General features: G+C 31.5%; 1 protein-coding gene across 1 annotated transcript; it reads left to right on the forward strand.

Annotated features, from left to right (window-relative positions):
* Positions 1–936: 936 nt before the first annotated feature.
* On the forward strand, positions 937–14,519 carry LOC119678312 (dipeptidyl peptidase 9-like; the record flags this gene model as incomplete). The annotated part of the gene is given in 8 exon segments (XM_038090076.1): positions 937–2,657; positions 2,730–2,946; positions 6,885–7,161; positions 7,229–7,508; positions 9,937–10,099; positions 10,152–10,439; positions 10,502–10,696; positions 14,250–14,519. Coding segments are annotated over 8 exon segments (2,586 nt in total), but the record flags the coding sequence as incomplete, so codon positions are not given.

Below are 14,519 nucleotides of genomic sequence, written 5' to 3' on the forward strand. Positions count from 1 at the left end.
TCTTTTATTGGACAAAGAAATTATCTTTTAAAGTTACGGTATTATGAAGCGAAATACCCTGTATATGTTTTTAAGATATTTTTGCAATTTTTGTATATAAGAACATGTGTAATATATATCTTTAGTTTGATTTTGTATATTATTTTTTTGTTTCAACAATTTATTTAAATTCGTTTTCTTAAAACAGCGATCAGCTGTGTGCGTGCTGTTCAGTTACTTTCAAACTGTACGTCAAACACATAACCAATAAAAACAGACATCAGAATAAAAGTACGAAAATAATTAAATATTTTAATTCGTGTAAAATAATATAGATGTGTATAAAATAAGATAGTTGATTACTTAACGCTGTTATTAAATTTAAAAAAATTTTTATATTTGTACTATAATAAGTTTCTACACAATTGCAAGCAATTATTGAAAGTTGCTACTTTAGTATCCCCATTTGCGTTTCTGCTAAGTTTCAGTTCAGTTATACTACACAATGTATGATAAATTGTTGTCTGTCAATAAAGTTTTTATAAGAAATCTGTGAGGCTGATTTTTTGGTCTTGTGAACTTAATTAGTAGAAAAATTTATTTAATTAAAAATGAAATAAAAATGATATTAAAAACGATAAAATGTTAAAATTATTATATAAACTTAACTTGAAGTAGTTTTATTCGCCTCAAAAGTGGGCAGTGAAAAGTTAAGGCAGTTTTTTCATCAGCTTTCACTTATTAGTAAAGAAGAACAAGAGCAATTGTCACAACAACAACAAAACACGTTTGTCGGAAAAGATAAAATACAAAAAGAAAACAAAAACAAATAAGTGAACACAAACCAACAACGAAGAGAAATGTTGAAAAGAAATTCACTTGAACAAAGAATATAAATGAAAATCCTAAGTTATTTTAAAATTAGAGAAGAGTCGACCTGCCAAAATTAATGTTTATATTATTTATTTGTTTATTTATAAAATGAATAGACCAAGACCAAATCATATGAGTAATTCATTAATTAAAGCGTATTAAGATCGTAGCCAAAAGCGAGTTGCGAAAAGGGCAGCAGAGATTTTGGTGCTGCAAAATCAATGGGAACTAGACAAAAGCGCATACTTTCCCGACTATGTCTTGAAATTGTGGTACGAAAATAAACAAAATTATTTACATTTAAATGGAGCAAGTAAAGGTCGCTAAATTTTGAAGTTCAACGATTCAGAGAGCATTAATTAAGATTCAAATTAAAGCAATAACACTTAATTAAGTGCCGATGAAAAAAGCAAAAATTTCGCGTTGTGGAAACGTAAATCTTAGACTTTTAATAATCAAGCCAATCTATGAGCACTTAACATACAACCTCTAGAGCAATTCTGTTTTCAAATAAAAAACCAAAAATTAAATAAAAAAAAAAAATAAACCAAAATGCACAAACACAAAACACAACCGTAAAACGTTGAACTTACTCATGTTAATTAAAAAAAAAACAAAAAAAAAATAAATAAATAAAAATAAAGCCACATACTAATATCTATGTGATACCAAACATATAATGTTGTTAACTTTTAAAAACAACTTAAATAAATTAAATAACGAAACTTTATTATCACTTTCAATTCCAAAAAGTTAACTCCAAAGCAAAACTAATAGTCATAATTTTAAATCTGCTTACTCCACTCCAAAGTTTACAAATCCACATGTCGAAGTGCTGTAAAAAACGTGCAAATATCGGCATTACCAAGTTAGTTGTAGGCTAAATAAAAAAAAAGTTGGTGACAAATAATGGACACAAGCCTAACACAACAAAGAAACCGTTTACAATCTGCACCATCAAGTACGTCAACAGTCATTAGTGTCGGACCGAATACCAATAGTAACTCACAAACCACTGTCATGCCCCAATCTCAATCCCCCCCGCCAGAACGAAATAGTTCGACATCGTCCTTTGTAAATCTACTTGATGGTTTCACAGCGCGTGTGTCTGGTGATCGTAGTCAAAGTGCAGCCAGTACGCCAAGTTCGACAACTTCATCTGGTGGTGCTGGGCCCGTGGTAGCTGGCGGGTCTATAGCAAGTTTAACAAGCATCGGTTCATTAGGTACAACTGCAAATGCGTTTTACTCTTCGATCGGACTAGCGTTCAATTCACTCACATCTCCAATTACAGCAGCAGCAGCAGCTGCAACAGCTAGAACCGCAGAAACTGCTGCAGTAGTTGTGGCTGCTGCATCAGCGCTATCGAATCATTTAAGTTCGCCAACAAGCGGTTCGCCACCCCACATTGATGACCTCGACGACGACGATGAAGACTGTGAAGATGACGATGATGACGACAGGCATGTACCAGCACCCACGCCGAGAAAAACATGGTCTGAGATAAAGGCGACTGTAAATGATATGCGTAAGCAATTGTCACATATGTCAACTATGGTGCCAACAAACATACAGTTTCGCACGCTATCAGATGGTCGTGTGCGCTGTTATTTCTTGAGTACGCCACCAAATGCATGGGAAACTACACTGCTTTATGCCGATATTAATGCAAACTCAAATGACGAACAACTAGCACAAGAATTACAACAAGAAACGACTAGTATACGCACGAGTACTTCGCCACCAACATCTCAGGCATCTTCACCCAACACCAGTAGCTTTCTTGGCAGTTATCAAAGCAAAAGGTACAAATACAATTCAAACACAATTATTTTTGTTTTATATAAATATAACAAACAATTATTTTTTTATTACAGGCTTAACTGGAACATAGTATTACAACAACCAATATCTAGTTTTGCCGCTTCTACGGGAGGCAATGTTAATGCATGGTCTAGAGAATTTCAGTTATTACAAGAACGTAAGAGGCTATCGACTTGGGGCATAACCTCCTACGAACTACATAAACCAAGCGGAATGATAGTGTTTCCATGCTTTAGTGACTTGTACCAGTGCCTTGATACTGGCTATAACGTAAGTTAAATATAAATATGATATGCATTAGCAATAACTATTCCGGATATAACTATTATAGATACAATTTTACAATTTTACCATATACGTTGATTTTTTTTTTAAGAAAGTTTGTTTTGGTTTCTTGTTAAATTTAAATACCATAACTTTCACTCAGTCATTAAAACATATTAAGCTAGGCTTATCTAGTCAAATCCGAGCATTAAAATTTTTGATGATGATGTCTAATTTATCTTTAGTCAAAATACACAATTGTTACGTATGATCACTTATATCTGAATCATTATCTGCTGTCTAAGCTACATAAATACTATAACATATCTATGCTAAAATATAAGTATATATGAAAATTATACATACATTGTTCCTGTTGCCGTAGCTCGCAGTAGAGAGAGGGTATATTGCAGCAGACAAAATTTTGTATAGACAACATATGTATGGGCTAGAATATGGATTAGGTAGAGGGTAAGTGGAAAGAAGATGGTATGTTTGGGATAAAAAATGGATGAGAAATGTATGAGATATAAAACTAGTTTGGATCGATGCGGAAAACAATCGACTTTCCCTATAATAATTATATTTGGCTTTAGTCGTGACTGGGTTTAGTTTTAAAGCTACTCGTTCAACACAAATGATCATGTGTACTTGAGTATTTTCTTAGTTAGGCTATCAAAACCTGATCATTGGATAGGATTGAAAACTATATTTTGATTTGTATATCTACTTCAAATTAAAATAATGTCATAATGAGCTAAATTTCGATTTCTTAAAGTGTGAAAAAAATCAGAAATCTATTCCTGATTTTATTTATATATAAAATTTATATATATATAAATGTGGCATGTGTTAATATACTATTTATATACAGATTAAATATTATTATTTAAACGAATACTTTGAAATATTTATAGCTTTTGGTTACAAGTAGTTTTATTACAAAACACAAAAAAATTCTTTTATCTTTGATTTTTATACAAAGTTTTTTAAACTGATTTTGTAAAATTCCTTACTTTCTAACTGAATGCTAATTTATATAAAACTAACTACTTTGATGATAACATTTTTAAGCAAGTCATGTCTGTCATACGTTTATAAGTGTGACAACGCATTTCTGATATCAAAATCAATAACAAACAGAATGATGAGGCTAGGGAATAGTGATAAAAATTTAAGTTTTATTTATGTTTTCATTTTTTTCGTTTAAAATGCAAAAAAATAAGTTTTTTTATTGTGTTAACAGAAAGTAAAAAGATTAAGATAAATTTGTCAAGTTATTAGTAACACAATAGCGACAGTATTGTCGCGCAGTAAAAAAGCGTAACAGGCCTATTACAGTAACATTAACATATTCGGTATTCTCGGAGGAGTGACAAAGAGTGAAGGAGCTGTTACATTGTTTATTGTTACCTAGAAGTACTAAATATCTAAATTACATACATTTTTTTTTTTTGAAAGGTCATGAGTTCGACACTTGCACTCTCAAAATATTATTTACGAATAACTAGATATAAGAAAAAATTTCAAAACCACTGATGATGGGTATTTGGCAATACTCGAAATACTGTACGGTCATGTCAGCCAAAAATTCAATTAATTAATAAATAATAAAATTTTGTTGTTGTGTTTTACTACTGTTCAAAATATCTCTCTATTGAAAACAATAGTTTATACCAATAATTTAGTTTTTTTCGTCAAAATTTAATATAAAAGTTTTAAAATATAAAGTTTTAAATATATATGTATATAAAGTGACGCTTGTGGCAATTTGTGTATGAAAAAATTTTTAAATAACTGAATTAATATATTTTATATAGCAAAGAGGTTTCAAAAATTAGTGAAATACAACAGCAAGTATTCTTTTTATATTATTTTAATTAATTGCAGTTTTGGCTGACCACACAGCTGTTTCGAGTATAATATATCTAGTATATATCGAGTTTCGAGTATAATGTATATGATTAATATATTATACATATAGAATATTTTTAATTATATATCAAATCACTTAGAACTTCTCGGTTTTTTCAGAATTTTAACTTATATTACGATCGTTATTTTTAGTATATTCCTATACGTATTTCGGTAAATTCGCTTTTGCCTTCATCAGGAGAATTACTAATATTAAAAACATATATTTTCGCTTTTGCTTTGTATTTCCTTGTTTAAAGATTTAAAGATTTTTTAACGCCAATATCAAATTAAGAAGCAAGAACCAGAATTAAAAAACATATAGTATGAACATACAGCCCAGAACTGGAATAAATTATTTATTTAATTCTCGACAAATAGGACTAGTGGTGCTTCGACATATTTAGAACTGATTTATTTTATTTATTTAACTTATGGCAACTGCAAATACATATAATTTAAGATATTCTAATAATGTTATGATTGCATATTCGATTTAAAAATCATACAATAAAACTAAAATGTTTAACAGTTATAAACTTCTACAACTGCCAACACACATTCAATCATATATGCTTAAAAAGATATCTATTGTCTCTTGTAAATCAAAAAACACCCAGCATCGCAAAAGTTATGTGCTACAAGATTATTTTTTCAGATATCAGAATAAAAAGTTCAAAATTTATATATAAAAACCACAAATAAGTAGATGTTCCATCTAGTTTATTAAGTTGTTGTTTATATATAATAGTTGATGTTAGATGACATATGCAGTTTTTTGGTTACTCTAATTAATATAAAAAAAATGCAACTTTAAACCTAATATCTCGAGAAGTATGTTATATCAGCTTGTATGTCAAAAGAAAAAGCATGTCCAAAATAACAAACTACTAAAATCTTTTAATTTAAAGAAATTATGGACATATTCACTAATAATTTGCCACCAAAAATAAACAGTAGCAAAAAAACCTCGAGAAACTGTAAAAATATTTATTTATTATTGTATAATTATATAATAATTCTTAATAATGCAAAATTATACGCATATACTTAAAATCAGAAAATGTGCCTGTACTGCTTTTCACCATTTTTTCTTTAAAATGTATTATTATTATTATTATTATTATTATTAAATAATAGGTTATAAATGCACCCTAACCTATTGTGCGCCCATGGGCCCAACTAAGACAATTCTAGACTATTTATAAATCTCGTAATTGCTGTGGGCTTAATTTTACCTATTTGATTTGGGACTAAGATCCCGGTTCCAAGGTAATCAAGTCTAAGTCTTGCCACCTCTGAGCAGTTACATAGAATATCTTCTAATGTTTTCTTCTTCTCATGAAGAGTCGACAGTAATCTACAGTAGTCTACAGTGTCCTGTTAAAAGTTCAGTGTAGAGTTTAATATTGTTTCTGCTAAGGTTAAGGATAGCGTCAACTTTGATGTGTTCAGGATCAATAAATCTTCTTGACTGCCTATTTGGGCTCTCCAGTATTCAAGTAGATTTTGTCTCTCCCTTTCACATAATAAGTTATTTGTGAAGCTCTTTGTTAGCCAGTAGAAAGGCTCTGGACCAATGAAAGGAGTACATGCACCCTTCTTGCAAAAAATGTTTTAAAATTGTAGTAATATTGTTTTAAAATGCGTAAATTTTGTCATTTGTAACAGAGCAACACAGTTTTGACCAATGTTACGAGAACACCCTTGTGTTCGTCATCGTGACCAAATTTAAATCGAAATTTCTCTCTTTCTCTCATTCTAAATTTTTTAATTTACATGGAAAACAACAATTTCAAATTTGTTGTGAACCATGGCTTTCTTTATGACATGGCCCTAAAAGTTTTTTTGGATAGTCTTATTTTTATACCTGTATTCCGGCAAATACTGAAAATGCGTTCTTTCTCTCATATGATTTTAAGTAACTTCTTGGCCTAAGGACACAGTTCCGAATTTTACGAGCTAAAAGAATATATAAAAAACACTGCTAACAAACTCTATTGTAGAATATAATGACTTTCTTTTTTCAGTTAAGTCCCTTATTTCCCACTCAATTACGCACTTGTCCTCAGTGGTCTGCTTTGGATCCTCAAATATGTCCACAAAACTCTGATTTAATTGCCTATATAAGCGGCTGTGATATTTGGGTAACACATACGTTAAGTGGCCATGAAGAACGTTTAACGTTTGCTCACGATGGACGTCGTTCATTCGCTGATGATCCTTTAAGTGCTGGTGTGCCATCATATGTAATGCAAGAAGAATTTAGTCGATATCAAGGGTATTGGTGGCAACCACACTCCGAAGGTAATAAACTGAAATTACATTTGAAAAATATAAAAATTTTAATAATATTTATTTGTTTATTTTAAAGATTGTGTATATCGCATAGTATTTGAAGAAGTAGACGAATCTGACGTTTGCCTATACACATTTCCTTCATCACAAGCAATACCTGGTGAAATGGAAGAGTATCGATTTCCACGCACCGGTACACCTAACGCTAAATCAAAACTTAAAATGGTGCAGTTTACATTAAATGAATCACTACAGATAGCGGATGTTTGTATAAAAGATTTGCCATATACATTATCATTAGTTTTTCCATGGTTAGAATATATTGTGCGTGTTGGCTGGACACCGGATTCAAATTAGTAAGTATTGATCTGTAAATTCATTTGTACATAATTGCGTTAATCAAAGTAAATGTAAAAAATCCTTCCATTTATAATTATTTTAAATGAATTTGTCATTTACATTCCATAACTTATTTTTTCAGTATTTAAAAAGATTTATTGCAAAATTTTAATAAGAGCTTAAAGATTAGTTCTGTACGCGTCTCCGTTAAGGTACCATCCGAAACTACTTGAGACTCTTCTTAAGGTGCATTCACATTTAGTTAGCAAGAATAATTGTCACTCTTCAGTTTTATTTATTTTTTGGTTCCTTAATAGTTTTTTTCTTCTAAATGGAACCAATCGCATTTGTGTTACAATTTTTGTGACATGCATTTGTAGAATGATGTTGTTTACAGGACATACTATGATGCAATAATCAACATTTTAGTTTCATTGTTTGTTATTAATCGCCATCGCTTCTAATGGTGTAACTACATTTTTTAGGCCCATAAGCAAATTCTAACTAAGAGGCTCCTACTAAGGCTCCTTATACGCTTTACACGTAAAGGTGTAAAAAGGGCTTGTCAAGGTTTTCTGTTTCAGTATTTGAACAATCTGTCAATTTATTCTGTGTATCACAATTAGCAAAGGCATCATTTAAATCGTTTACTTCTTCAGTTTTGTTTTCATTTATTTTAAGAAAATTGTCTAGTTTTGGTAATTTCTTCAATGTTTCTTCTCGTTCATTTTGCTCTTTTGTTTTCTTGGTTCCACTTAAATGTCATCACAACAAAAAACGTGTCGTTCCACTTTTGAGAATTTATTAAAAATAAATATAATGAATACATGAATTTATAATGGGGCCCCTAAATGGGGGGTCCCGAAACCGTTGCTTCCAGTTACTTGCCACTGAATGCTACATTAACGATTTCATGTAGAATTTTACAGTTCTTCTACTGGAATCTTTATTTATTTTTATTTTGGTAATTTTCTTTTGTTATACTATGCCTTAAGACATCTCAAATAAGTTAATTAAATGCAAATATATGGATCAACTTTATAAAATGAGACAATTGTCATTACTGTTCAATAATTTAACTGGTGGCCTTCTATGAGTCTAATCATTTCTAATATTATAAAGGAAGTTTATCGTAGAGTATTGACAAAATTATAGTAGTGGAATCTAGTCATATTATCAGTTATGACACACTGTTTTTCGAAAATCAGTCGCAGCTTATTTTACTTCCATTCGTAAAACGTATATACAAAATTCATTTTTCAATGCTTTTGCGGTTTCGTTTGTACTAATTTGAGTTATTCTATAGTTGTCTTATTTCGATGCCGTCGCTACAAAAAAAACTTTGTTCCAATTCTTTTTATAAATTTTTTATTATCCTTTGCTATTTACAAATTAACATCATTGCCTTACTTTGGAAGATTCGTAGATACTAATTGACATATGGATGTTATTGTTGTAACTCATGGAGGTTCAAGTTGTAGAATACATGAAACGAATATATGAGTTTGGATGCGATTGGGGAAAGGTAAAGTTGGAAGAAGGGTTGTTTATGTCATGGAATGGATTACTGCATGCTTGGGTCTTTATTAAAACTAACCAGGAATTAGGGCAGTTGAATAGCTGGGCAGAATGATAAGGAGTAGAACTGCAGTTGGGACATATATAGGGAATTCACGTCTATATAAGTGACAAGTGACTTTTTAGAATATAGCTATATCCTCATTCTGCTGTAGTTACTATTCTACGATCAATGTACAATCAGAAATAGAACATCAGAAACATTATATCTAATAATCTGTAAAACCAACTATTTTTCTATAGTAGAAGTTGAGTTCAAGTTAAGGATACATCTTAAATATAATCAGTAATGCTAACAGTTTAGTTTCAAAGACTTACATGGTAATCAATTTTCTAGTTTTACATAGTAATAATTTTCTGGTATTCGTATTGCCTAAAACAGTAATCCACAATAATATATAAATTACAAGATCGGACGTGAGGACCATAGAAAATCCTTTGTGCTACAAGTGGTTGTAACTGAATATAAGACTTTCAGGCTTTTATATGATAGTAGCTCTCTCTGGCTTCAACAGCATCCACAATATGCTGAGTAAAGCCAGGCAGTTACTAGTCTCAATTCTCAATTCTTTTATTTATGTGACGAGCTTCTATGAGTCGAAACAGCTAAGTAGTACTTAGAAGCAGATTTAGTTGTGGACTAATTATTTTTACGTTCCGGTCTGCGGAGTTATATAGCAGATCTAGTGCATACGAGGTTTACTGCAGAATTCTTGCCATCGGTCCATTACAAAGAAGCACCTCTCGCATTACTTACTGTATATCGTTACACAATAATCTTTCGATATCATATTTGGAATACGATTATTAGCTTAAAATATCTTTATTAAACTTTAATCCAAAATATATTGCATATTTTAATTTTAGTGTTTGGATGCAAGCTATGAATCGAAAACAACAGCATTTGGAATTGATACTTATACCTTTGGATAATTTCTGCGAAACCTACAATAGTTCAGCTTCATCACCATCAGGTTCCGTAGAGCATAGTTGGAAAAGTCAATATTGTCGCGCGATTTCACCACCCCAAGTAACTCATTGCTTTAAAAATTTTACTCTTATCACGCTATTGTCTAATTTAGGTTATATACTCACAATTTTCGGAATCCTGGATAAATGTGCACGATTTACTGTACTTTCTGGAAATCACAGAATCCACCGTAACATTTATATGGGCATCTGAAGAGACCGGCTTTAGACATTTGTATTTGGTAACATCAAGTATAAGTGGGACTATATTAAACGGTTGTAAAGAGACTATAGTTAATGCAAATTTAACAAAAAGAATAGGCCAAAATTCATCTGTAGTAATAGATGCAGTTCCAGATTTCATGGAAGGCGTTACATTACGACCAAGAATTATTAATAAGGTAAATAAAGATTTTTATATTAGTAACGTAAATTTAAAATTTGTTTCAATTTTATTTTTCAGGTTGCGCTTACTTCCGGTGAATGGGAAGTTCTCGGCCGAAATTTATGGGTTGATAACGCGAAACAACTAGTCTATTTTCTTGGCTTAAGAGATACACCACTTGAAAAGCATTTATACGTAGTTAGTTTGCAGAGACCGGAACATATACGTTTATTAACTGAGCCTGGTTACTCATATTTAGTAGAATTTGATGAGGTATGATATTTAACACATTAAATAATTTTAATTCAAGTGTTTATTCATAAATAATTTTATTAAAATACATTTTAATCTATTGACAACGCGGTTCCTCATCGTGCAATATATTTAAATATTTCAATGTTCCAATTCTTCAGAACTATATTTTTCCAATTACTATAGCAAACGTTTAGTGGAGTTATTTGTTGCAATAACACCTTAATAACACTTTGAAATATAAGGGGATTAAATGTTATTTTAAACCTAGTTATGTTCTACATTCTTTCTTCTTGTTGTAGTCATTGCTGTTGTAGTTCGATTGGTAGTGCCAGCTGAGAAAGAATGTAGAAAATAACTAGGTTGTCAGTGGTTGTCAGGATAGATAAATAACTGGGATGTTGAATCAGCACCATCTGAAACAATACTTACTTTTTTTCCGAAGTGATAGTGTGACGTTTTTGCTTAAAAAGAATATATCATAAACTGTACTAAGAATTACCATTGATTTTTAAAATCTGAAATATCTGGAAATGGAAAAGTACAACGTAGACTTAATAAACATGTCGAACTGTCTAATATCTTTTTGGTCTATTTCAATATTTTTAATAACGTAGTTTTAGGTATACTTACTTGGTAAGGGCTTCGGTTTTACATTTTTAAGGCATCGCTATTTGAAATATTTGCTGCTAGTATAATGAAGTGTCAGATATAGACAGTTGTGGTATCGTATAACGGTAACCATAAACACAAAAGACGGCACACTCGTGCGGTATGGTACATTGTGATGCACTTAAACTTCTTCAGTTTTTTGCACAATGCATTTCATGCAATTTTACAATAACTTTCAGCTTCTCTATGGTTATAACCGCAAAATAAAAAACTAGCTTTCAACTTTGCATTAGTCTAACTTTTTCCTTCACTTCTCTCCTGAAATGAAAATGCCGTATTGCATCGTTCAGGCAATTGCGTCTCTTGGAGTATAAAAGTATATCGTTCCGCATTCATGCGGAACGCACTTCATATATACGCGCAATATATGTGGCACGAAAAACGAAATTGTTGCTTGTGGTTCCCAGATCGACCGGGACTACTTATTTCCTTGAAATGCGCACAGCATATATCTGAAGCTGAGTTAACGCCTGTTGGTCACAATGTGCTCAACCGGATACTTTCGGTTGAGATAACGGCATTTTCGTCGCCTCATGGTAAATGTAATATAAACCATAATTACTACTTATTCGTCGATTTACTACATTTCATGAAAGAAACTTTAAGATATAAAAAAAAGAAGACATCCGTCCGGGATAAGGATATATAGAAACAGATATTTCGTTCTTATCGACAGTTTAATAAACTGTCAAAAAAGTAGTTCTCTAAAAACTTGTTTCTTCTGAAACCTGGACATTCACAGAGAAAATTTATAATTATATCTTTATTCTGTAAATTTTTACAAAGAAATGCGCAGTATCTCTGCATGGGTTCCTATATACCAGCGACCAGAAACAATTGCACATGGTCTTGCAGTATTCACGCGGTACCTTTTAATGGGTTTCCACTATCTCGTCTTGTTATGTAAAGGCTGTCAACCAGGAATATAGCATCAAAACATTTTATAGTTTATTTCGTGTAGATGTTAGAATTATTTCGATACAATTTTACCAGTAATGAAGGGGAAGTGGTTTCACATGACAACTGAAAATTATTTTATGCAAATCTAAAGTAAATAAGATTTAAAAAGTAAATCTATTTAATAAACAATGTCAACAATAGATTTAATATTGAGAGCATTATTAGTAATATCCGATATTAAAATAACTGTATTTTTATGATAAACTCTAAATGCTTCAGTTGATTAAACTTTATTTGAATCTCTGATTGATATATTTCTAGTGACTGCACGTTTTAAGGATTTAGTTGTTTTTAATAGCTTGTGCTTGTGCAACAGTTTGGTTTTTATAGGACTAAATCTTTCCTTATATTTTTTTTATAGCTCTATTAAGATTTGATTTAGTAACTGGATTTATATGTTTCTGCTACATTCTGCGTATTTTCTTTAATAAGTTTTCTTATTTCAGTAGAGACTGAAAGAGTTTTTCTGATTTCAGATCAATATTATTACTATATGTGGTGTAGGGAGAAAGTTGCTTTAAGTTTAAGGGAACTTACATTTTCGACAACATTATCTTGACTTTAATAAAATATTTGCGCTTAATTCCTTGTTTATTCAATATTGAAATGATACTATATTTGTCTTGGGGATGAATATTCTGTATTTCTTACGTACAGAAGAATATATGGCAATATAATTAATTATTAAAATTAAATGACCTCAAAAATAGGTGTTGTTTGCACCATTGAGAACTATTTTAATAAACGAAGAGCAGAGGGGCAATTGTCTTGTGAGGGAACTTACTAAATGACAGTACGTGTCTCGGATTGCAGTGTTTCAATTAGTCTGGCTATTCAAATGAGAACATTGATTAAGACGATATCAGCTATTACAAACGTTGCACCAAACATATATGGTGTTTCTGTTAGTTTTAAGATTGTAGATACTGCATTGCTAAGATTGGTTTTGCTTTTCCTGGGAGCAAGCTTTAATTTACATCCATAATAAATAACAACAGAAATTAGTTCTATAAGTTATGTAATATTATTTATATAAAAGTGCTGTCTAATAATTTTAAATGAAACTGATTAGTGGTTTCAAAAACATTTCCCACACTTAACAGTTTTGTCTAAACGGTTCTTGCTTCTTGCTGCACGGGGGAGACGCCGTTCTTCCTGGGAGATATTAGGCGGAGGTCTGTTGAGAACCTTGTGAGTCAACAACCTCGAAGAGGATACTGCATCTGTTTGGAAGGTTATGAGTCCACGTTTTATTCGCCCTCACTGATGTTATCTCCATTGCAATAAGTGTCGAAATATATTGCAATAGGTATCGAAATATGTGCGGTAAGAAGAAAGGGATCGACAAATGCATCTACGAGGGAGGGCTCTCCTGAACATATCACTATTAAAATGTCCATCTGTGTGGCACGCAAGGAAGTATTGCTTACACAGCAGTCGATTATGGTTTTTTATAAAAAGCATTTTCGGTTCCGCATGAAGATAGTTAACATGCGACATAACATGGCAACCAGTTGCAATCCGCAAAGCCGTTTTTTGACAAGATTGGATGTTAGTACATTGCGGTGTCCATACTGGAACTGCATATGTAATAGAACATCCTAGGCCATTTGTCAAGGTGCTAATAACACTAGTGCGTTGCGGGAGTAAGATGTTTTGTGTTGGAATTATGGGTGGAGGTTGGCAACAATTGTCAACAAAATTTGAATTCCAGCCATAATGCGAAGTCACTTGTAGATATAGTTTTAGTTGGTTACTAATTAATGATGTTGGCAGTGGAGTTTACAAACATATAACATATACGGATGTGTACAATTGTAGGTGTATTCCATTTTGTTTTTCTTTTTTTTCTATAGTTCACTTTGGTTTGTTGTTATATCCAAACGCTGTACCAAACTTATTAAAATTTGAACTAATTTCTAATATCAAAATTTCTTTACAGTCATGTCAATTTATGCTTCAAGTTTACTGTAATATTCAACGCCTCCCATCATGTAAAGTTATGCGAGTAACGCAGACATGTCAAAATGGCGGTGTTAATGGTATACAAATATCGCTGATGGGTTACTTAAATGAAGGCGGTAAAGCAGAACCACAATATTGTCCACAAATATTTCGGCCGCAATTACCTTCTGGTGAAATTGTATACGCTATGGTGTTCAAACCACACAATTTTCATTTGGGTATAAAATATCCCACTGTGTTAAACGTT

Source organism: Teleopsis dalmanni, chromosome 2, assembly GCF_002237135.1.
Source record: "Teleopsis dalmanni isolate 2A chromosome 2, ASM223713v2, whole genome shotgun sequence".
Lineage (NCBI taxonomy): Eukaryota > Metazoa > Arthropoda > Insecta > Diptera > Diopsidae > Teleopsis > Teleopsis dalmanni.